The sequence below is a fragment of the Apteryx mantelli genome, chromosome 22 (genome assembly GCF_036417845.1).
Source record: "Apteryx mantelli isolate bAptMan1 chromosome 22, bAptMan1.hap1, whole genome shotgun sequence".
Taxonomy (NCBI): domain Eukaryota; kingdom Metazoa; phylum Chordata; class Aves; order Apterygiformes; family Apterygidae; genus Apteryx; species Apteryx mantelli.
The window spans coordinates 12424032-12450047 of record NC_089999.1 but is presented as its reverse complement, the minus strand read 5'-3'; the positions used below and the strand labels follow the sequence as shown (position 1 = coordinate 12450047).

General features: G+C 38.5%; 1 protein-coding gene across 3 annotated transcripts in view; it reads right to left on the bottom strand.

Annotated features, from left to right (window-relative positions):
- Window positions 1-24994, bottom strand: part of USP32 (ubiquitin specific peptidase 32) — an 84608-nt gene extending 59614 nt beyond the window's left edge. For all 3 annotated transcript variants that reach the window (XR_010886179.1, XM_067309460.1, XM_067309461.1), the window contains exon 1: window positions 24886-24994. Coding sequence is in view for 2 of the 3 variants with exons in the window: in XM_067309460.1 (XP_067165561.1) it covers window positions 24886-24943 (58 nt within the window). In the remaining variant the exon portion in view is untranslated. The remainder of the gene's footprint in view (window positions 1-24885) is intronic.
- Window positions 24995-26016: the final 1022 nt, after the last annotated feature.

Sequence of the window (26016 nt, the reverse complement as noted above, 5' to 3'; positions counted from 1 at the left end):
GCCTGATTTCACTTAACTAGTGGAAAAATCTGACTATTGGAAAATGAGATCTAATAATCTAGTCTTCCAAAAAAAAAAAAAAAAAAAAAAAAGAGAAGTCAAGTTAGCATCAAGGATTACAACAGTTCACTGCTCAGGTTTTCTCTGACTACAATAGAATATTATAAGGCCTGTTCCAAATTAAACACCATTATTGTCATGCAAAAGGAAAATAAGCTAGTTTTATGTTCAATTTTACATTGCGTGTAGGCCAGAGAAATGATCTGTAACCAACAGTGGTGAACATTTACTCAGAATAGCTCCAACAGAACGCTTCAAGCACTTTTCTCCAGCAAGCAGTCTATCTTGTTGTAGAAAAAAAATATTTAATCGCCACTTACAGGTTCTCAAGACAGTACAGTGAAGCATGAATTTAACAGGAATACTATAGCTAAATTTTGGACTAAATGTAATTCTTCACCTTTCTTGCACAGCCAAAAACTGATTACCAGCTACAGCCTTTTCAAACTTGTTTACAAATGTGTCCATGAAAAGTTGGAAGAAATCTCCTTTATGCCTGCCCTTGAGCTTCTTGAAAAGCCACCTCTACCTCATATCTTACAAGCATATAGAAACTTTCTAACAATGTACCCCAGAGGCTCGGAGCAAGGAAAGGAACTGCATTATCCCCACATGCATAAAGTATACATTCAAGTATCCCACCGAACAAAATCCAAGTGCTTTGTGAAAAGCAAGTTGCAGAGAATAACACACTATGTGCTGGATCACATTGTCAAAAGAGCTATTTACCATCCAGATGCTTAAAGAAATTATGCAGTACTTGAGAGTTATTTCACTGTATTTATAGTAAGACAATTCTCCTTCCCTTGAAACAAGAAGCCAGACAGAGAAAACACTGACATGCCCAGAAGCGTGTCAAACCGTCTGTCAGCCACACCAAAACAGGACACCTCAGAACGTCACGCAGCGCTCTCAGACTTTTACATGTCAATTCATTCATTCATCAGAAGAGAAAATGGTTCCTAAGAAAGAAATCAGGTTGAAACATTCCTAATTCTAATCCTAGTCAATGTTTACACAGACTAGTGACTTAACTTTACCACTCTGTAAAAATCAGACTTGGGCTGCGGGTTTTTTCTTCCCCAAATTTTATTATAGAAAAAAAGATTTCATGGATCTAAGAAATAAAACTAAAGCGTGACCTGTATTGCACTGGTGCTGTCAGTAAGTATGGATTTGGCAAAAGACATACCCAAGCTATTATCATCAAATATCTTGTTTTGATAAAATAAACAAAGTTCAATTATATGGCAGAAGAATGTTGGTATAATACAGTTACCTGGCATAGATGGTGTTTAAATGTCACCATTTCATATTAACCTCTGTACATAGACTCATTTCCTTTCTTCCTGCCTTTAAATGTGATGCTTTAACAAAAGCTAGAACACTTTGTTAGGCACACCAATTAGTTTTCTTCCGAGAATTTCCTTAGCTAATTGGAAACAGACTCTGAGACATGATATTTACAGTTTTAAGTGACATTCTCCACCCACCCACCCCCAAGCTCTTCTGCATGAAGGAAATGGGAAGCAAAATAAAGATGCTGCAACGTAAGTGACCCTCAAGGCTCAGCCGTTCTCGCAGACATGGGGAAGACGTTACCAGAGAGGTACTTCACCTCACAGAGGGACACTTCACCTGAGCTCTCCCCGGCCCTTACACCCAACATCACGGCAGTAACCTTCCGTCAGAGGGGACAGAACACCACCACAGAATGCTTAATGACGTAAAACCTGAGATTTCTAAGGGGACAAAAATAAGGAAGCTACTGGCTTCGGTATTTTGGCAGGTAAAACACACAACCTAGGTCCTAGACAAAATCTAAACAACAGTTCTTTGATGAAAGCTTTTTTTTTAAAATTTCTTATGTTTTTATTATATGCACACACACCCATTTTCAATAAAAAACAGACTCAGGATTCTGCTTTTTTCTCCCATTCTGCTAATGTTTTTTGAACTCCTCACCAATTAATCCAAACTGTTTTGCGGTCATTCAGCAAAAATGTTGATACACAAACAAAGTCTTAACTAACCAGATGCTTAAGGCTTTACACATTATAATGGACTTTGAAGTAACCTAATTATTGCTTTCTGCAACATAAATTTTAAACATGCACAACACAGCCACTGCATACAGTATCATACCATTATCAGTTTTCTTATATAATTCAATTATACAAGTTGAACAATATTTCAGGCTTAGTTTCCTGACTGCATGGAAAAATTCAAAGACCTTTCATAAAAGTCTTTATTCATATTATGTTGGCAAATCTGAATACCAAGTGGTTTTTTTCTGTTGTTTTTATTAAACAGAAGAGTTTGTATACCTACAGTTATTGGTAAAAGATTAGAATTTAATTAAAGCTGAAGTTGTATAGAAACTTTCTGTGGGGCTTTTCCATCATTGACTTCTCAGTTATCTTTCCTCCTCCCAAAAGCTTTTTGGTCATAAAAGAGGAAAAGAAAAAAAAAAAAAAAGCTCAAAGATATCTCAGTACACATCCAGAACAATTTTAAAATCTTTTGTAATATAACAAGCTGTAGTCAAACCTGGACAATTACATATTTTAGGCCTGATTCCATCTGCACATTTAACTGTAGGAGTGTGCTCTGATAAGAGCCACATAATTGAGCCTTCTGATTAAGAACAAAATCTCAGGATTTTTTTCAGAGATTTAATTTCCTTTCTTTTGTCTGCACAAAAGTTTTTTTTTTTTTCTTCTCTCTCTCTCTCCTTACAACAGTCCTAACACTATCAAAATATGTTTCAAGTTAGGACCACAGCTTCTTTCCACTAGCAAACAAAACTAATAGTAGCATTTATCTTATTACCTGTGTATTAGAAATAATAATTAAAAACAAAACCAAAAAACGACCTCTAGCATTCATTTCTGACTGCTCGCCCTGCGCCTCCCGTTCCCGCTCCCCACGCTTCCTGGGCAGCGCGGCACTCCGGCAGGGAGCGGGGAAGGGGGCTCCGCGTGCAGGAGCCGGGGCACTCACCCGCACAGCGGCCTGCTGTCGCCACCCCGACAAAGCCAGCCGCTGCTGCGCAGAGCCCTTCCGTGCAGCCCTAGCTGCTTTCCAGCTGCTCTCACGGGTGCTCCCAGCTATCGTAACAGCAATGGGAACTGCTCGATAGGAACACAGGTACAGTCTTGCTGAGCTATACTTGTGCACTATTTTCTTTCTCAGATTAGTTTAAAAATACAATGCCCCACAGCCACGTAAAACTTCCAGTTACTCTTCTAATGGAAAATTTTATTTATCCAATAAACGTGAACTGACTATATGCAATGTGCTAGAATTGGTGATTTTAGCCAGCCAAGTACTTTCATATTCATGAAATTTATTGATCACTCCTTTATGAGATTTATCTGTATTAGTAGAAATTAAAGCAATTTGTAATTTGGCAACCTAAGCTGTAGCCCATATTAGTACTCGAGAAGTCTTTTATATACCACCTTACATCCTTAAGTGCTTAATAAGTTACACGTTTCTAGGAGTCACTGAAATGCAACTACCTCTCTGGTGACAAAACTGCTTAGAGCAATGTTTCCTGCGCTAAACTTTGGTGTAACAAAGAACAGTGAATTAATTTAACCTTGGTAGATTTGTTGTTTTGCTGTTTCACAAGAAAGAGAAAGCCTTTAAGCAAACAGGTCTCACTGTATCACTATATTTGTTTTACTGTGCCGCATATTTAAGCAACTAACAGAATATGAGGTACTCTACCTCAGCACAACACTTACTCAAAATGCCTACAACTCATTTAAACTAAACTAAAATTGACCTTCAATGTGATGTTCGAGCATCTAAATGAGCTGGTAACCAACTAGCACACCTCGGTATCATTTTTCTCTTTCATAAAAAAGGGAGAACATTCCATACTTCCGACTCCACTTTTCCACTGCTCTCAAAGCCTCAGGCTTTCCATGCTGCTAGGAAGAGTTAAGGTCCTTCCCAACATTGGCTAAATCCTATTTCCCACAACCAAATTTCTATTTAACATTCTTTAGCTTATGATAAAGACCATACTGGAGTCCTACTGAAGGATGGGGTTGGGGGGGGAGAAGATGGGAAGGAAGAGGACTGCTCAACCAGTGTTACTAACACCTTCAAAAAGAACTGCCAGTATATCACCTAGTAAAAGATGGTAAGTTAATATTGCTAGTCTATGTTTAATTTTAAAAGCAAGTTATTAGTGCTAGAGATCACTTAATATTACTGTTTTCATGCAGAAACTACAAAACGGGTCATAGAATTGCAAGCAAAATAATTTTTTCCATTCCTTCCCAGAGACGCATTAAAATGAATAATGTAGGTCATTTGAAATCATCTGCAAAGCTCTATAAAAATCAGTTCTTTATATGTTTAGATCCAGACACATGCAAGTACTATTGAAACAAGCAGAGTGGAAAACAAAGATGTTATCGATGTTTGCTAAGTCTGGAAGACAAATAAAATATTTGAATGCAAAACTCCAACACCAAAGTGCCAATTATTTGGTATAGTGGTAGAACAAGATGGCCTGCAGAGATCAAATAAAACTAAGTCTTAACTTATGAAAGTAATATTTCCAGAAGCAATTTACTAATATAATAATAATAAAAAACTGAAACATACCCACAAGCTACCTTTTCTCTCTCAATTCCACAAATCCTTATGTTGAATAGGTAGTCCAACTAAGATCAAAGATGTCACTTGTTGCAAACTTTACACTATTAACAGGCAGATGTCAACCTTGGCCCTCAGCTTCCAGACAACAACCCTTAATCACACTTAGTTGTATTCACTGGTGATATCTTTCTTTATTACTATCTCTTTTTAGAGGGAGCAGGAAATAAAGAGAAGTGTAAAGAAAGAATTTTAAGACTATTTTCTCCCCTTTTTCAACCAAAGACTTAAGAGGCTCATTAAACGCCTGCTCAGTGATTGACCGACACTTGCCCGGTCAATCAACTTTACAAATGAATTAAAGCAGCATCTGTTAAAAACAATAATAAACAACATATAAATAGGTGTTTGAGTAGCAGCAAACATCAAACCATGGAGATAACTACATTTATGCCTAAGGGTAGGATTAAAAGTAACAATCCCACTTCTAACATTGAAATTCCTTCATGAACTACATTCACATTTTCCAAAGGCACAGTCCAACAAAATACTTTTAGAAGACAGTCATCTATAAATACATAAGAAAAGACTGTTCACAAGCCACTTTCATTATACATACACACAGACACTACTCTTTCAGATATACTGTTGCTGCATTCATAACCTGACAGCGGAAAAAACAGAACACGTAAGACTTTCCAAAATAAGCTTATGATAGTCAACACAGCAGAAACTTTCTCCACATTGTTCCTACCAAAAACACATGGCACAACCTCAGTATTATTGCAGTGGAAGCAATGTAGCTAAGTGATTGGAAGTGCACACCTAATTCCTGACACATCATAGTAAGAAGTTTGCTTCTATATTCTTGAAGTTCTAATTCAAAATAATAAAAAGTTTCAACAGTTAAATACTGTATTCTGTTTCTTAAAATTATATCTGACTCAGTCAGCTGCATACAAAAGTAATATTTTATTAAAAGGAAGCCTGCTTCCAAATAACATTATTGAAACAAATGGTCTTTTCCACAAAAGGAAAAGTCACAGACTATGTCATTCTATCTAGGCAGCTTTACTAATAGAAGCCTTCTTAATGCTACTTTTGCTGGATGGTTTCCAAAAGTGTGAAAGACAGTTTAACAAAAGATTAGTGCTGCATCCCACTCTCCAGGGAATACTTGAGCTCCAGTTTGTTTAATAAAGTTTAAATGAAACCATGCAACCTCAGCTAAAATATTCACTCCAACCTACAGTAATTGTAGCAAACCTCCAGTTCATCCAATTGCTGAGAATAATTTTAGTCTAATGGTGTTACTTAAACCTAATGCTGTTTATATAGACTTACAGTTCTTTTTTTTTTTTAAACAACTGTCCAGCTAACGATTTGCGTAACACCTCCCAAAAGCAACTGTGCAATAAAACGATCCCCTGCTGGTACTCGCTCTCTTTCCCCTGCTTTCACTCCACATATTTATTACCAAGCCATCCTGGAGTTTTCCTTTTAGGATAAAACTATAGCTCAAACTATTCAAGCCCAGATGCCCAACTCTAGACTTTTAAATCCATATTCAGCCACCTATATAGAATTGGCCTGAAATTCAGAGGAGATCCCATCTAGCAGTGTCACTGATGGGAGTGGGAGGTGCAGGGAAACTCCCTCTGAAAATATACACTGCTTTTATGTAGAAGCCTAATGTTAGATACCCATGTACGGGACATTATATTTAATATACTGTTCAAAAAAGGAAGGCACAGAACACAGCTGAAGTTACTGCTCTCCTCCTCATCCTACTTAAAGTTTTAACAGGAGTGCATAAAAATGAAGGTTAATAGTGTGAAGAGCCTAAGACAAATTCTGCAACATTTACATTTGCTCACTCTCATTTTTAAAGTTTATTTAGTATTAAAAAAAACATAGCCCAAATAAAACATAAACATAAAACAGTAATTTACCTACCACAAAATGTTTGTCTTCAGGCAACAGATACTACAGATTGGGCAAGCAAAATGTGCAATGTTAAAGTAACATTTTTAGAAGCATCTTAAGTTATGTTTAACTAAACTAGAGGAAATCAACCCTTACAGCTGAGCTTTAGCAAGTTTTGCAGACGTGTTGTCTATTAATCTTAGAAGCTTTTTTCTTTCCACATCCTGTAGCACTAATCCCACCCCCACCTTCTTTTATCTTGGAAAGTTTTAAAATGCATGGTGAGTAGTAAGTGGTTAAACATACAGCACAACCTCTATCACTTCAAGAGAAAGGGCATACTACAAAGCACAGGCCAATTTTGCATAACAAACATCTGTGCAAAACTTAACAAGCTGGGGAGCAAATACCTATCTCAGCAAAAGTTACTCTGATGTTACAAGACTGTTAGTAAACCTTCTTTATTAGGAGTCATCATAAAAATGTCTATGTAACTAAATACACCTAATAATATTTGCTTGTTCATTGCCTGGAAACAGAGCTAGAAGATATTAGTTATATCAAAGCTGATTCCTCACTATTGGAAGTACCTACATTGCACAATCTATCACAGTTTCTTAAAGTAGAGAACTAATGAGTCTAACCTAATGTACCTACAAATTAGCTCAATACTATATTTCATTCTAACACTATAAGTAGCTGAAATCTGCCTTAAAAATTAATGATGCAACAGTAGGAAAAATATTGAGGTCAAGAATATAAGAACTGCCACGCACCACAGCTTCTGCTTGGCACCAGCACCTAGCCTGCACCTAAAGCAAGAACCAAGAGCCCACCTTTCAGCACAGGGCTGCTCTCCAGTTCCCTTGCAAAGAAGTTCAAAGGTTTACAGACACATTAAGAGGAGCGACACCAAAGTTTAAGAGCACCCATTGCTGCTTAAGGTGCAACAATTCACACCTGAATTGTAAGAATCGTAAGAAATTAATATTAAGGGAGGGGGGGCTTCTCTAAAGGTTAAAAGAAATTTTTAGTCAGGCTTAAAGGATTTGTGAGCGCTTATATAGCATAATTACTCTCCACCTTGCCTATAACATATGCAGTGAGAGTAAGCACCATAAATACATCTTAAATTTGTATTTAATATTTATTAGGAAAGTCAGGACCAACCACCACCAATAACTTCCTTTACAACGCTTCTCCCTCTACCCTCAAAATCCAAACAAAATTGTTTAAAACGGTGTGGGGTGAAATTCAAAAGTTGATGCAGCCTTCAAAAGCATAAGGTTGTCTGTTCAAGAAAGGGATAGGAATAAAACCACAGCATTTGAACTCATTACTCTAATATTACCTTTCTGAGACACCCAGGCAAGAGACACTTAACCTCTCCGTGTCTTAACTGTCTCTCCACTAAAATGAATATAAATTCTAGTCTACATAAAATGGATGTTTGATAAAGATTCATATAGTTCCCAAATACTCTGAAATACTCTGTAAAAGTACTATAAGCTATCACTAAGGAGCTGCTTTAATTACTGAAAAGGACTCAATCCCAGTAGTTTAACTGAGACTAGATGGAGTTAACCTGCCATGGCTACTATAAACCTACAGCCAATTAACATAATCTATAATAAACTGGACACAGAAACAATACATCTGTTTTTTTTTTTCTTTGTTTTATAAAAAGAAAGGAGAGACTGCTGAAAACAAATCAGTGACTTGGTAACCTCTGATTACATCAGAATCACAGAAACGACCGGCAAATCATCATTTGTTAGTATGAGTAGCAGTAACAGCACCAAAAGGCTGATAAAATCTTTATATATCAAAACCTCCAATACTTTAATTTCTTTTCATGTTGTCAAATTAAATATTTATTCTTGTTTACAGGTGACCATTAAAAAAAATAAATCTAGGTAGCAGGCCACAACATATCAGCAGTGCTGAAAAAATCAAACAGGAAACTAGATAACTACATAAGCCAGAGGAAAAAACAGAGAGGATAAAAAGTGCAGTTAGGGTGAGGCATCAAGAAACTTTGAGCTCATTTGACTAAAGTATCTAAAAACATATCTAGTAGGGCTGGTACTTTTTCCCCATAATTGTAAGCTTCAAAATGTCCACAATATTATACAAAAGGAGAAAATAATCTGAATTCCTAATGTCACTACTGGATAAAAAAACAGCTTGCTATGTCAATGCCGTAAAAAGATTTCAAATATACAGGCAAGCAATAATTTGCAACCATCAGCATTACATGGCATTCATTCTTTACTAAAAATAGCCAAAACGGATTTTTAGTATAAACAGACATCTTGATCATCCTGCAGAAAGCAAACAAAATTCACCTACCTTGGGCTGTTCCTGACTTCAAGCTCTGGTTTTAATAATTCTAATATTTTGATTTTTAAGTGACAATTTTACAGGTTCAATATCAAACTCACAGGGCATATAATTCTCTAACCAGACAATTATCTTCCCTGTAATCACTTGCTCACTATTCCCCCAGGAATCTTCATCCTAGTTATACATGAAAATTTTATTACTTTTTTTCATTAGTCTTTATTGTGACTCAATTGCTGTGGTTACGAAGTTGTCAAGAACCAAATCAATTACTGAAAAGCTTCAAAGAGGTAAAAGGTGCAAGTAAATGTAAAGCATGTTTAGGAATAACTCCCAATAGGAAAAACTTCAAAATGCATTTGAGATAAATGAACCATCTATGACAAAAAAAAGCTCCCCCTCTCCCTCCCCCCAAACCCACCTGATAATATGGGGACACACACACACACAAAATCCCCCCCCCCCCCCCACACACCTCCAAAACCAAAACAGTTAATTCTCTTTTAAGGAATCTCTCACGACCAGAATATCAAAAAGGGCACCATTCAAACTACACAGCGCATCTCACTAAAGACTTAACAGTCTTAACACGACATTTACCAATAACACTGTGCAACAGGAATTCAAGGATAACAGCAACACAGTTTTGGTATTTTAAGAAAAGTTCAAATTATTGAAGCCATTTTTATTTTTTTCCTCCTATCTATTCTTTGTTTTTTGGTAGCAGTGGCTCATGCTGAGGCTAAAGCTCTTCTCGGTTCTATTAGACCTAACCACAATGCATATCAAAGGTTTAACATCTTGTGTGAGGACAGTGGAAGAAGATTTAGTTATTACAATAGGATTTGCCAATTTTCTGTAACATGAATACTTAGCATTTATGTGACAGTTTTAATCTTCAAAGAGCTTACTTCTCACAGCTACCATCCTCAAAAAGAATGTTATTAAGTATTATTAGCCTGTTTTATCCATCTGTAAAGTACCTCCGTCAGGGCGCACACTGTCACATTGCTATTTGGATTACATTTGCTTCAAGCAAAGCTAATCAGTACAGGTTCTGTGACAACCTTCCCCCTAATGCTAGTGTGGATGGGAATTGCTACATAATAGCCCCAACAGTGAAATAATCCTCCCACCATCTGAGAAGTTAAAGCTTACTGGCTATATTTTATACCCTCAAGAATTAAATGAGCCTAGTTTTATATGCTTACCAGTCCAACCCTGTAAGACAAGAAGAAAGCTAAAAGAACCTGAAAATTCAGAAGCCTCTGAAAATCATTAAAGTAAATTTTGCCACACACAATACCGCAAATTTAAGTGCAATAGGCTGCAACCTTAAGGCCAAAAGCAATTACTGTATCAATTAAAGAACTGGTAAACTCCTTCCCAGCGATGGAACACAGTTACTGCCAGCCCTGATGAATCACAGGATGCCACCTCTCCAGGCCACAGGCCCTTGTCAGAGCACATATTGCTTCCTCCAAGATGAGGTGCTGGTATTGCTCTAGATGCTCTGAATAAACTATTGCTGTCCCTAGAAAAGAGATAGCACTCAGTAACCTGACCAGCACAGCCAAGTGTGGAAATGGTGCAGAAAAGTAAAGGGAGAGGAGGCAGAGGTACAAGTTTTAAGCAATTTTAAACATAGAGCATAAGCCATCTTGCAGCACAGCACAGTTCCTGCTGCAACACGTTCACAGGAGCCCTGAACTACCCTCCCTCCCACGGGAAGACAGAAGCATGGAGAAAAACAAATCGGGGTTAGGGAAGCCCACAAAGTAAGCAACCACGTTTTGGATGCTTACCCTCATCTGAGCAAAGTCTTCAGTTTTGTTCATTGCTCAGTTTCTAACCTCTTCATTCCTCTTATTTTTCTTTCCATTTCTACTACCATATTCTTCTGATGCTTCTTCATATTTTACATAAATTGTACATGATTTTCTAGGATGATTATTTCTCAAACTTTTCAATATTTAGAATGGATATTTAGTCTGATTTAGATTACAAGCAAAACTCTGCTCTTCTGTGCTGGCACTCTGTCAGTTTTGCTTGCAAACAGACTGTAGTTATGCATTGTCATAGAGAACAGCAGCTTCTGTCACGACTCAGAAAAGCTCCTTCCAATTTTATTACCACCATGAAAATCATCTAGACACTTAACGCTTGTTAAGATACACAAAATTATATAACTCTTATCAAAGAAATAACCTACTAAAAATCAAACTCAAAGGTAACAATAGTCCCTAAGAGAATTCAGTCTTTTTCAGGTACAAGCAATACTCTGGAAATAAGTTTAAGGCACTACTACAAAGGCAAACTACACCTAAGGAGCTTGCTACAAAATAAATCCTAATATAACAAATACTCCATATCCTCTCTTCCAATAGTCCAGATTCTTAATGCATCTATACTGTAAAATGGTACTGTTCTTTAATAAAAAAATTAGACTAAGCCTGAAAATTAAGAATCATCAGTGACTTCTGTGTACAAAAGCAGCGTTTCCCATAGCCTTGCAGTAAGGCCTTGTTTTCTATAGCCTTGTAGACTAATAATTGGAAGACTATCAGTTTTAGTAAGATTAGTCAGCTACTACGGATCTGATAAATCTATGATAGAAGATGGGCTCAAACTCTTTTCTGACAGTCTAGGTTCCTACTTGGGAAAAGTGAGTCTTCCATCTGTTTGATGTTTCTTTCACGTTGACTAAGTTTCACCATTAATGTAAAATGTGTTAAGACACTACTTGGGCCAGGATTTTACTTATACAGCTGGTATGATAATCTATTTTCTATATTACCTGGAATTGGCAAATTCATTTTAAATCAAGTTTTTCATTTTGTCTGTAATGTATATTCACCATATAAATCCCTCTTAGTTTATTGAGCCTTCAGACATAGCACTTCTCAAAGAAGTGTGAATCTTTTCCTTCATCTTACAAATGAATTAACTTTGACATCTAGTTATAATCATTGAATTGCTAACTCTTTTACTGGCAAACGGCTCTCCAGACTTTCAGCAAGAACTCGTCTTAAATCTGGAACAAGCTGATATTCTGTTCATTGCACTTACCGAAATAAATGTGTACTAAAGCAACAAGGAAAAGAAGGAAGGAATAATAATTTATGATTGCTGGTATAGTTTTGATCAAGTATTTAATCAAGGGTTAGTCTTTGGCAGTTAAAAAAAGCGAACTCTAGTTCAGCATACTACTTAAGTACTACGACAAATAAAGGAAGAATGACAATACGTTCAAAGACTATTTAGACCTAGCTAAATCTTAATTTCTAAGCAATTAAAAGAAAAATAGTTACTCACTTGGAAGTCACGTTTTGACATGAACAACATATCACATACATACATGTACACATACAACTGATATACGATAAAAGGTTCTGTTTTGAGCCTTCCTCCCCAGCTCTTGGGGATAAATCCATCTGAAAAATAATCTCAAACACAGATGCAAAGAAGAGTGAATCAGATCATAAAATTATGTCTTCTGTTACACTGTTACAAACACACAGTAACAAGTTTGTTGAGCAATCTGTGAAAGGCTGAAAATAATCAACGAGAATCAGAAATAGAGAAACTAGCCTACATAGTCAAGAAATAAAACATAAAAAAACTAACATGTGGTTTAGTTCTGAGACCCTATTAAGACTTTGGTAGAACACAAAGAATTGAATCAGACACGTTTTTTAACATATGATAGCAAACAGGTAGCTTCACTATTTCCAAATTCCATTTCCATGGCTATACCTACTGCTAAGAGAATTCTCCAGAAACATCTGAGGACCAACATTTTGAAGAACTATCCTGAAAGACCATGCATTATGCCACACTAGCTTTAAGTATGCTTATACTTTATTATAAAATTTAAAAACATTCATGATTAAATGTATACTATTCTTAAGGTTCCACATTCACCTCATCCACATATGGTTCAAGCCAAAGTGGCACTTACAATCATCTCTGCTACAGTCCTTGAGAGGAAAGAAATCACCCTAACCCACAGCAACAGTGCGACGTCTGGGAACAGAGGCAACTACTGCCTCTTGCCATCTTAGTAAGTCAAAGGGTAGTACACCTTAAAACAAAATTATTTTCTGTTTTATATCTAGTAATAAACATTATCTGACCACCTGACTCTCCAATTTCTGACTCTCAAGTAATTGCATTGTATATCCCACCGGTATTTACAACTCTCACACAGGAACTTCAAAGAATTATAAAGGAATATGACTGATAACTTTTTAGACGTTTAAGGATTCATCATATCAATAGGGAAAGTTACAGAAAAATCATTATTTTGCATAATTAACAACCAAGAGATACCAGCTTGGATTGTACTTTTTGATTTTATAAGCATTTCTATAGCATCACAACATATTCTAGGCATCCAGGTGGATAACAACTGACTGTTCCAAATTTTAAACTAAACGGAAAAAAAGATGTATTTACATACACCATCTAACATGCTCTCTGTCAAACCATCTTCCAGTAATTTTACCACCACTGACCAGTTCAGATTGATGTGATAACTCAGATTTCAGAGCCCCATATAAATACACTGTCCTCTATTTCACAAGAGAAATATAGAAATAGAAAAAAATATTAGAATGACTTAATCCTAAAGAGCGACAATGCCCTGAATAGCTTAAGCAGTTGGAGTCTCCCACTGAAGAGATCCACAAGACATCCCCCAGGGACATCACAGTCTCCATTAAAAGCAGTACATTTACATAATAAATTATGAACATTTTATATAAAGATATATTTATCAAATATTTTTATATTCTGCTTTTAACCTCTGTTCTTATAATACTCTATGGCTTTTGTAGATATTTAGCCAGCAGTGTTCTATATTAGAACTAGCATATATTATGCTTCCTTCCTCCTTTAACCCACCTCTACTCTTAATTTACTCAATATTTAGGCAATAAGAATAGTTAACACAAGACAGTGTTACACAGCCACTCTTTAAGCAAGGTGATGAGAAGACAAACCTGAGTGTCAGGTAACACAAAAAGGTGGGGAATTAGTTATTGCAAAAAGATTGATTGTAATTCTTCAGGAAAAGAAAAATCCCATCGTTATCTGCAAGAAAGGCAGAGACACCAAAAAGTTGCTAGATTACTTTTCCACTGATAACACCCTTCATTAACATCATCACAGAATACAGAGCAGGCTACACTGACTGCACTAACTGCTGATGACTATTTTTCTTAAAGCAATGCTGTTTCAGATATATGAAAGGCAAAACCACTTTCCTAATTTCTAAACTCAAATCCACCAGGATTTAACTGCATCATACTGCTAGGTGAAATGTGGCAAAACTCTTTACAAGACTAGGAAATTTCCAGCACAGAATAAGATTTTGTTCCGGACATCACTTAACTACTAGAAAGAAGGATTAAAAGGAAGTACTTCTCCAGCCCAAAATAGACTCATGGTGGCATATTAAAGTTTATTTATAGAATAAACTTAATCTGCAAAACTGAAGATCTCATAATCATTATCCCAACACTTTCATGTTCATTTTCTCTTTGTCCGCAGACTTACTAAATCTGGCGCTTCCTGTTCTGCTTCAGTTTCTGAGGTTTTTCCAAGTTTTTTCATTCACAGTTTCAGAATTTTAAAAGCACAATTTTCAGAACCAATGTAATAACATAGATCATTTAAAACATTTAAAACAAAGATCGGGAAATATCAATTCAAAATACAAACAAATGTAAAGACACATTTAAGTACTGAATACTTGATATAAATTAAATTGCATGGGAGGGGAGTGCAAACTGAAAAACCATCAGCTAACAAAAAGAGCTATGCAATGTGGATAGAAGACATAGCTCAGGTGAGGAAGAATTTGAAAGATGTAACCAGTGTTTCCTTTAAAGGACAAGGAATATTTTTTCATGCCAAATGTAATTACCTCTTTCTTTGGCCTGATATTACTTCTCCTCACAGCTTTTAGGTCCAATCAAGGTCCAATTCAGACTCTATACAAATGTAACATTATTCCTGAAGTATCAAGGACAAAGTCTTGCTTTTAAATGATTTCTCTCTAGGACTTGTAAGCACAGAATAAAGTTTTATTTAATTTTTCTCCTTTTTCTACAGCTTAAAATCTGATGTTGCATGACCACTAAAGTTTTTTTTTTCTTTTTTTGATAAAGAAAGAAGAAGAAGAAAAGTCAAAAACAGAAAGTTAAAAATTTTATATTAGAATTCACTTTGGAGACAAGTTAGACCTTTTTCACCCTTGCATAGCTTCAAGCCAGCTATAACCTACAGGACTAAATGAAACATCTTCAAAGCATTTGAACATAATAAAAAAAAAAAATCATCAAAATGTTACATAAGACCCTGGAAAGCATAGTTTCATTCTTCCTTTGTAGTTGACGGCTAGAAACATGGTATGGCACTCTGCTGACTTGGATGCCTCACTCCAGATCACTTCTACACTGCCCTTCTCTACTGTTCATCACACAGAACTGCAGAGAACCTGACCAGAAGAGAAGTCAAATCACCTTCTAAGTTACAGAAGGTATCACTAATCGTTTAAAATCATGCTACAAGTTCAAAATTAAAGTATCTGGGCAAGGTGTAAGGCCAGATGATGTTTCTGCCTGTCTTCTCAGTTTGCCTAAAGTTATCCGTTACAAGCAAGCGGCTATCCTGTTAGCTTCCTCTTCCATTCAATGACCTCCCTTCCCAGCAACCCTGAGTGGTTTGCAGTGCATTCTACCTTAATGCACAGGTGAACGCATTAACCCATGCAGCTTATGAACACCGTTCCAGCAGAGACTGTTATTTTGCCACAAATATGCTACATGGCAGGCACAATGAGTTATTAGCCTCATCAGCACATTTTCATGTTGTAGTAAAGGTTTGTTACGTGCTCTGATAGGATAAAAGGGGAAGGGAAAGGAGAATTTTAAATCCCTGGAGATCACTGCATGTCATTTGAGATGCCAAGTCACCTTACCCATGATAGCTAATGCTTTTAGCAGAGGTAATGATTCAGTGGAGGTAACAGTTTCAGTGCTTTTGCCATTTTTATATTAAGTAATGCATACAACGGCAAATAAATCCAGGTCACTACAAACTGCCTTGGTTGCAATTCATCCAGGCCTCTCAGGCATATTCTATTTTGCCTTAAAATTAAATAAAGGCCCTGTTGCAAATGTTAGCATATATTTTTTAAAGCATATATTTTTTAGATGATTTATCAAATCAATATACATCTCTATCTCCTAGAACTCAGCCACATTTTCAACACTAATTACATGTGAAGATTGCACTAAAATAATGGATTGTCTGCTTTTATTCTCACTATAGTGACTTAAAGGTCTAGATAGAAGAATGCTGTGATTTATTACAACTTGCTTCAGATTTTAAACAGATTTGGTCAGATCACTATAAAAATTATGTGCAGACTCATTCTGTTTCAAATCAAGATCTGAGACCAAGCTTACAGCCTGATTAAGAATCAGAAATCCAGAAGAGATTTTATACCAGTTTAACAAAACTGCTGTTTATAGATGCACTCTTTCCAAACTTGTCCCTACCTATGAGGACTAAGCTAATCCTTCTTACTTGTAAACACAGGCTAGTAAGAAACACACTTCTCAGAGGTGTTAAGATTCATTAGGTAGAACAAAAATGCTAAGTATTATTATAGAGCTAAGCTGAAAGACTAAAGTTATACAGAAACAGCCATCACTAACAAAAGCAAGATGTCCCTGAAGAAATCACAAAAGAAAATGTGCATTAGGATTTTGCCACTCTTTAGGCAAGCAGAATATTTTTATTCCAGTAAGTGCTAGCAATAATATAGTATTCAAAGTTTTGTGAATTAGACCCTTTCAAACTCTTCGGCAGAATCTACATTAATGGATTTTTCTTCTACATTCATCTTTGCCCAAAGGCTTCATTGTCTCATTATGTAAATGACCTTTTCATATGAAAATTAAACGTTAAAGATGCTTTTTGTAGTTCTTCAATACTGCAAATATCACATGGATATTCACAGTCATTTAGACTAAGTACACCTTAAAGAAAAAGCAAATGCTTCATGCAATATAACAAATCAAGAAGCAACTTGTTTTAAAATACTTAAAAAATTAAAAGCTTATTTAGAATTAAATTCCCAAACTTTTTTGCTTATACAGGAACCTAAACTAGAAAAATCTGCAGTTTTTACTATGAAAAATATCAAAGACTAGACTGTATAATGCCATACCAAAAACACACAGGTAAAACTTTGAAGGGCTGCGTATGCCTTCAGCACACTTTCCATTGCATTGATTCATTCCTTGTATGACCCAGCTACCAGCGAACACTTAACTGGAGCTCACCTGAAGAGAGACATAGCAGTTCAAACCAAGTGCTGCAGAGTAGCCTCCACTGAACCCCACGTTACTCAAAATAATTCTGTAAGTTATCAGCACGCAGTTTAGCACCCCTAGCTACCTATGGTGCAGTAACTAAATGAATGGCAAGCACATCACGCACTACAAAATTAAGGCAAAGAAGTATCAGTCAAGGACAGGCAGAAAAACCTCTCACACTTCCGTTCCTTAAGAACACCACTTCATAGCTGTCCATGATCAAGTACCTTGCTCTGTAAGGTCCCATGTCAAGACACCACACTTTTCTTAGGGCACTCCCAGTCCCTCAGTCAGCAGCAACAAAACAATACTGCCAGCTCCCAAAGAGGAACATAGCATCCACCTGGGCCATCGGGACTCAAGTGAATGCACAGCTCCCCGCTGAGCAAATCTTCCAAAATTAATAGATTACTGTTAAATAACCCAGTAGGCCCTAATAGAAACCCACTGAATAGCTCTGGCTTTCAACAGTCCTTGAAATAACTTAGTGTACAGAAGCAACTAAGGTATTTGGAAGTACAACACTTTTGTTCTACGACTCCTCCATTTCTTTTCTACAAGCTCACTGCATTTTGAACTTCTTGGACCAGAGAGCAGGATTATTTTAAGTACAATTAGCAGCTAAGTCACACAGACACCACAAAACCTCAAGGACGTAAAACTCATGACACTTAAAAGACGACTAATCTGACACTCCCCATACACCAAATTATTTAGAATAAAATGTCAGTTCACTCACTAATCAAAAATATATACTCAATTCTCAGAGAATATCCTGTCATTTAAAAGTGACAGACACTAGAAATGTCTGATTTTTTTCAAATATATATTAAAAAAAATCCGTCCTATCACAAAGCAGCAGCTGCACAACACTCTTAATTTACAGAATTAAATAGACATATCATGTCTCACCTAATCACATAACTTGTTAATGCTATTTTCTTTTTTTTATTCTTACAAAGCTTGTCATCCCTTCACAAGTGCATTTTTTTAATACCATCTCATCTTTTCGAGTACTAAAGAACTGAATGCCTCAGTTATTTTATGAAATGAGACAGTAGGCTGGCTTCCCTTTGAACAGAAGACCAGGAAGAGGATTGTTTTACTGATTTCTCCCATAGTGCCAGAGGCCAGAGAGCCTGATACAGGTCAAGAGTAACAGGACTCACGTAGCCCTTTTTTTTTTTCTTTTAAATTTCATTAGTGATGCTACATATCATTTTGAAAAGCTTCTCAATTTCTGTCTATTTTGTTATCTCTCTAGGACACTGTCAGGTAGATACAGGCCCCTGAAGTTATATTTCATAAACACGAGGCTTTACAAAATTTAGGATGAATAGAAACATTTCATAGAATCCCTCAGGTTGGAAAGGATCTCAGGAGATCATCTACTTCAACTTTGTGCTTAAGGCTGAACTCACACCAGATTGCTTATGACTTTGTCCAGTTGGATCTTGAAAATCTCTAATGATGGAAGTTTCACAATTTCTCTGGAGATGTATATTTAAATATATATACATATTGCATACACACTACATATACACTACTGTTAAGAGAGTAAAAACCAGAGAGTAAAACTGATCAGGAAGAAATGACCATGCATAACGTGATTTCATTGATTAAAATATGAGAAATAAAGCAGAACAAACAAGAGTTATGTAAGTTATGAAAGATAAAGGCATATATTCTATAACATGAAAAAGCATTCTGAGTAATCAATTTTACTCTACAACATCAATATAAGAAAATATATTATGTATATAATTGTCTGATAGCGTAACTTTTAGCTTACGCCAAGATATTTAACACTCAGAATGAGGATTTGTTCAGCTTATCCTTTAACTTCCAGTCTCCACAGCTGAAATGATATTATCTATTTACCTTTGCTCGGCAGCTAGTAAGCTGCTGACAGGATAAAAATGCATCTAATATTAAGAGACTACTATTATTTAGGGACACATTTCATGTGTTCAAGTGAGAAATCAGAGGACCCCCAGCATTTACTGAATCAAATTTCCATGTTTTGAGGGTTTCAAATACATTGTGCTTATGGAATGCCTGCATTCTGAAATCCTGTTCTATCCAACTTGCATCATTACATGTACAACCAACATTTGAGAACTTACTCACCAAGTTACTGCCATGCTTGATACAGCTGTACCGGGGAACCACCTGAAAATCACTGAAAACCCACCAAAAGGTACACGATCATTCTTTCAGAACCACAGCACTCTCAGAAGGCTGAGCCGAAGGCAATGCTTTCGGTCTCTAATTTAGAAGTTTTTAATCAATATTTCATAAAGAACTTCTAAAGTCCACAAAACTCATATCAGGAAAGGAAACTTACTATTAGTTGGCCTAAATTCAGGATACAAATGTTCCTCACTTCCAATAGTAAATAACTTGAACAGTTACAAATAAGAAGAGATTGAAAACCACTAACCTAGTCCATTTTTCTAAGCTTGTAACCTTAAGTAAAAGGAGAGAAAGTGGTCACTGTGACTTTGCAGAAGAGTTACAGGCAAATAATCTCTCTTCTAATAATAGCCTCTTACATCAGTTTGTGGCAGTTTAAGTAAAATTCCTCAAGCCACTTGGCCATTACATATTGAACTAAGACTACTGAGGTATCCTCCCAAAACAAGCATCAGAATTGAACGCCAAAGTTGCGAAATAATTACCGCTCTGTGAATTTGAGTGACTCTTGCAGCTCTACAGATTTATAAACAGGAAGTATGAAACTATGCATTCATACCTGCTTTAATCATATGCCAGAGCCCTAAAGCCATCAGATACTGGTTGACGTAACAAATCTCCCTGAATAATCTAGACCGTCTCAGTGGTGGATTCTATTAATTATGATAGCAAAAGACAAACAAACAAAAACAAACCCAGAGAGACCTAGGCATTTTCATCATATCATTTAAATCTCCTTATACGTAAGGATACAGCTTTATACCCCTAGAAAATAAGGTGTCCTGAAGAATAGCAGGAGAACGTTCATCTACTTAGGCTATTCGAGCACTGCCTTTTAGAGATGAGAGAAAAGGATGTAGAACAATTGCATCCACGGAATATAACAAAAGACAATAAATCACTTAAATGCATCCCTATTCATTTTCTCTATTAAAAAATGCATCTAGGATTTTAAAAGTTAGTTTCATAGTCAAGAGTTACAAAAAGCAGTCTCCTATAAGGGCTCTATGGCTGAATCCATGGACTTTATCACCAGGTTGAGATCAGGACAAGCTCAAATAGATGATAAGTTTTCCATCATCCTTTTGTCAGAAAATTTATTAGATCTGTAAGCCTGAAGATGTTAACATTCAGACACCAGCTACAAATGCCTTGATTTAAATAAAACAAATGTAGCAATTTTTCTAATTAAATTAAGACACAAAAGATCATTAGCAAGATTTATCCTCTGTTCATCATAAAACATTAGCTATTACAGGAAAGAGTTTTAAGTAACATTTCTGTGGATTAGAGCAGGCTTTCACTGTTCTGAAGGGCATGGTGTTGTCCTCAAGTTGATAGCATCTTTGAGATACACAAACTGGAGAAAACTGACTTCTAAATATACTACTTCATTACCTGTTCAGAGGCAAATCCTGTAAAACTCATACTTCTGTAAGCTCTACCTCTATATTAGCAGGTGTTTTAATTGCATGCATGTTTTCCAAAGACAGCACATTTGCTCTTTCTTACTTGGAAATCATTGTGCACAAACTCCAAACACAATGAAACAGACCTATCAACAGCCAGACATTTCTCTGAACAGTATGCTTGTTGACCACACTGATGTCACTGCAGTATCCCCTTCTTCCATCCCTGCATACATACAAGAACAATTTTCCTTTGCTTTTAGCAGATTTGCTAAGGAAAACCCAGCCTTCACCCCCGGCACAAGTTTTACTGATCCATGATCATACACCAACATTACTTTTGTTAAAGTGGCTACCCGAGTAAATATTTAGCAAACATAAGCTGAAAATGGCCTGAGTTAGCACGACCTGCTTTCTTTCAGCAGCATTCACAGAAACATTGACTTTTATAATCTCATAATTTTCAAGTACCTTTATAAATTTACACTCTGAGTCTGTGATTAAGCTCGAAAAGTTACTTAAGCAGCATATATTAACAGTCTTTAGAAAATAAATTCCTTCAAGATCTGAAATAAACTGGCCATCAATTAATGCCATGTACCCATCTCTTTCCTGGGGAATCCTTATTGAAGTATTCTATATACAACACAACATACAGCAGGAGCTGCTGCACTACAGCTAATATTACTGTAATAGAAAGCTCTTCCTTTTACAAAGTCACCTGGACCCAAAGACAGGCCTTTACGGAATCAGGTGTTGAGGCTGCTGGCAGAACAAGTGGAAGATAAGACAGATTTTAGACAGATACCTCCTCAGCATAAGACAAGACCTAACACTGGGCAATTCTCAAAAGAGAGAACAGTCAGACAGCCTGACAAAGAGAAAGGTAGTAGAAAAGTACATTGGAAAAGGCACCAAAACCAAAAAGGGATAGTGATTGAGCTGGGGAAGCCTGCCTGACTTACAGCACTGCCCTAACAAAAAAAGGCTGTTGGACCTTAGAGCTAAGAAAAAAAGGCAACAAACCCAAGAGCCATATTAACAGTTTTTATCATCACAAACTTAAATTCATGAAATAACCAATAACTTTATGCACAGTTTGGAATAAAGCATTTATTTTTACTTCATCTATAACAAACTGTACATGGACTTCACCTCCTTAAAAAGGACTATCAACCTCAGAGTGAGCTCTACAGGGCCGGGGAGAGCCTCACACAGTGATCACTGCACAGTCAAAACATATAACCTTTTCCACAGCAACAGGCAGAGCAGTGCCTCTGGCTATCGAAAATAAAGACTACCATAATTCAGTAGCATTCATAACATGAGATGTCTCAAAAGTACCCCATACTTTGACTCCGAAGCAACACAAACAGACACAGATTTACAGGACAGGAGGGAAAAAAGGAGACTAACAGGACTCCGTGTAATCTGTGCTGGGAAACGCAATGCAATTTCACCATGCAAATGGGCACCTCATCCACAGTGCAGTCAGCTCTGGCCGTTTGTGCCCAACACCAGGAAAAAAAAAATCACAGCCCTGTCTCCTGCTCCAGGGTGTTTTCAAAAAAAAAACACTAGACCACCATCACATTTTCATCTCCTTGAACAGAAGTTACATTTTAGCTACAGTTATTTATATTGTCAGCCTTTAACCACAAAAACTCTCCTCACCTTCACTTCTCTTGGTTACTCCCAAAATGAGATTAAAAATAAATAAAATTGCTGCCACTCACAACTTAAAAATCAGCCTTATTTTGTAAAGTTTACAGAACCAGCAGCATGCATTGTATTTTTCCAGATATTCTGAAAAACTGAAATGTAAACTAGCGTCTCAAAAATATGATCAGAGCATTCTGAATGATTACTAATTCTGGAAATATAGTTAACCACTACTGATTACCTAGGAAGAACTCATAGTTGAAGAATTTGTATAACACTACCTAATATAAAACTTTCCTACCATTAAATAACAAGGACAAAATGTTAAGAAGGTACATCTAATTATACGTAAATGTATTTAGGGTTTTTTTAAACATATACTTGCACTTTTAGCCATTACCCCTGTTTGTTGTTTGTGTCCACAGAAATGCCACAAGCACCAGTAGTTTTGTGCAAGTGAGAATGACCCTAACAAATAATGTTTTGATAAGTAGCCTGTTTTCTACATACAATGATTCACTAGCTAAGTAAACAACATAGTTATTTAGCAAAACATGAATTTATATTAGTCTAAAAGAACCTTTCTGTTCTCCTACAGAAAAACAGTATTAAAAGCCGCATACAGATAGAATAACAATGAAGAAAAACATTACACCTGCTATGTAAAATACTTTTAAGTAATAATTATAAAAAATTATTTTATTTTAAGTAAGCTTTTCTTTATGAAACTTCTGGATCAGCTTCCTAGATTTCAAAGCAGTACATGAGTAAAAATCTAACTTTAAAATTCAAAACATTTACGTTTTCTTATTTATGAACTTTGGAAGACACAATGTGACCAAATGAATGCATTTTCCCCCCAAGAACTTATTTCAAACACTTCCTGTTATATTCAACTTCACAACACCACCAGACTACATTTATGACTTCAGTTCCTCTTAAAATATGTACATTCATATTTTTAAAGACTTCATATACTTTCACTAGAAGTGAAATGTTTCAAGGCTATGTTGAAAATCGATAATGAAAATGAGTTTGAGTCATATATTTGTTTCTTCTTTTTGACAGTATTTAGAGTATGCTGCTCCATTTCCCATTTGGCATTGCATCTCTAAGTGGTTCCACCATAAGAAAAAAAAATGAAAAAATATTTAATAAACATACCATTCCATGTTTATTTCCATTTCCCTTTCAATCAGTGCTCAACGTTTCCTCCCAGTTTTCCTCCATCAATCATTATACGCCTCCCAGATATAAGCAGAAAAAAATGGGGCAGCCATGTATTGGTCTGAGCTGATGAATTTCATCAGTGTTGTAAATATCAAACAGGTGAACTGCTAGAACTACATCCCAACAATACACAGCAGACCAACAATTATGCATGTAAAAAAAGATTTACCCTCCCTGCAAACCATTTCCTACTGAATAATTATCGTCCCTCTTTGTCCTTGGACTTGGATATCAGTTCTAGAGAGAGGTAGGTGACAGGGTGCAGCTCGCTGTCGCCTTGGAACCCTGCAGCTGCAAGTATTCAGCATTTAACACGCTTATGCTTCCCTCCTCCAGTCCCTCTTAAAAATCCTCCAGGAGGAAATCTAGAAGCAGATTAAAGCAACAGCATGTGCAGTAAACCACACAGGCTACGTCCACCTTCCAACCCAAAGATGCACGTCCTGCGCTCCCTATCACGGCCAGCAGCAAGTAAACATGAGGAGCCAAAATGTGCGTGAAGGCTGCGAGCTGACAGGCAGCGCTGCCGCGGGAGAAGCGAGGCGAGTCCTCCGGCCCCGGGGCCGCAGCGCTTCCTAACGCCCCTTTTCCACCGTCGCTCGCAGAGCCGGGAAGGGCCCGGCAAAGGCCTGCGAGGCACCGGCAGGGTCCGGCAGCCGCGGCCCTCCGCACCCCGCCCGCCTCAGGGCGGGGAAGGGGGGTATGGGGGCTGCTGCCGCGGCTGGGAGGCAGCTAGAGCGGGAGGATCCTCGCAGCAGGCCCCATTATTAAAATAAAATATATATATATGTATGTATATATCAAAGGGAGGGGGAGAGAGGAAAGGGAGGGGGCGGGGAAGGAGCCTAAGGCAGAGAGCAACGGCGCAAGTGCCTCCGCGCCCGCGGTCTGCCATGGTGGTGCGAGCGGCGCCGAGCCGCCTCACGCCGCCGAGCCGCCTCACGCCGCCGCACGCTGACAGCCCCGGCACCGGGAGGGGGGGTGGGGGGGGGCGGCCCGCCCTCCGCCGCCGCCCGGCCCGCCCGCCCGCAGGCCCCGCCGCGCCCCCTCACCCCTTCGCAGGGCCTCGTCGTAGCTGAGGAAGCCGATGCGGGACTCCTTGGCGCCCATGGTGCCCCTCAATCCATGGCCTCCCCCCGCCGGCCGGCTCGGCGCCGCGGAGCCCGGGCTGCGCCGCTGGCGACTCCGGAGCGCAGGGCGCGGGCGGGGGGGGGCGGGGCGGGGCGGGGGGCCGGGGGGAGGAGGCGGCCGCTCGCCTTCCCCGCCACCGCCTCCATGGCGGGTCACGTGAGGAGCCCGCCCGCCCCGCCGCGTCACGTGACGCGGGGGGGGGGGGGACTGTTACGGCCCGGCGCCGCCGCCCGCGCCCTTCCCCCCGCGCGCCCCCACCCCCACCTCCCTCCCTTGGCGCCTCCTAACGGACGTCGCGCGCCGAAGCCGCCGAGGGGGCAGCGCCTCCCCGCCCACCCAGCAAGAGCGCGCGAGCCGCCCGCGTCACGTGACGCGGGGCCGGCCCGCCTCCCGCTCGCCCGCCGCCAATGGCAGAGGCGCTGGCGCGCGGCTCCTCCCGCCTCAGCCGTTGCTGGGGGAGGGGGCGGCCGTGAGGAGGAGCGGCGGCGGCGGCTGGCGCTGACAGGGCTGCGCGCGGTGTCAGCGCCGCCCAGCCCGCGGGAGGAAGGGCGGGAGCAGCGGGCAAGAGCTGGAGCGGCACCAGAAAGAGACAGCTGGGCTTATGCAGCAGGGCCAGCGCCTCAGGGTCGCTGGCTCAGGAGCCCAAACGTGCCCCGCCGCCTCCAGCGGCGTCCGTTACGGAGAGGAAGGGCCTGTGAGGAAGAGCTCTGCCCCCACCCGCACATACGCACGCTTCGAAATTGGGGACTTGCTGCGTCTCGGTCTTAGAGTCCTCTAGGGAGAAGTAGTGCCAGCGTGGTGTGACAGTTGGCAGTGCCTGGTCCATTAAGAAAACGTCCTTTCAGCGCCTGAAACAGAAACACAGAGCGAATTGTAAAACAATCAAAAATACCTCTATTGTTTGCTGTCCTGTAGCATGTTTGCTCTTTGTATTCAGGCCAATGCTTACACTGAATGGGAAGATTTCCCAAATGACTTTGTTACAACGTTAAGGCTAAGTAATGTACCCTGGGTCACTCCCAAGCAGAAAGTAAGGAGAGGGAAAGAAAACA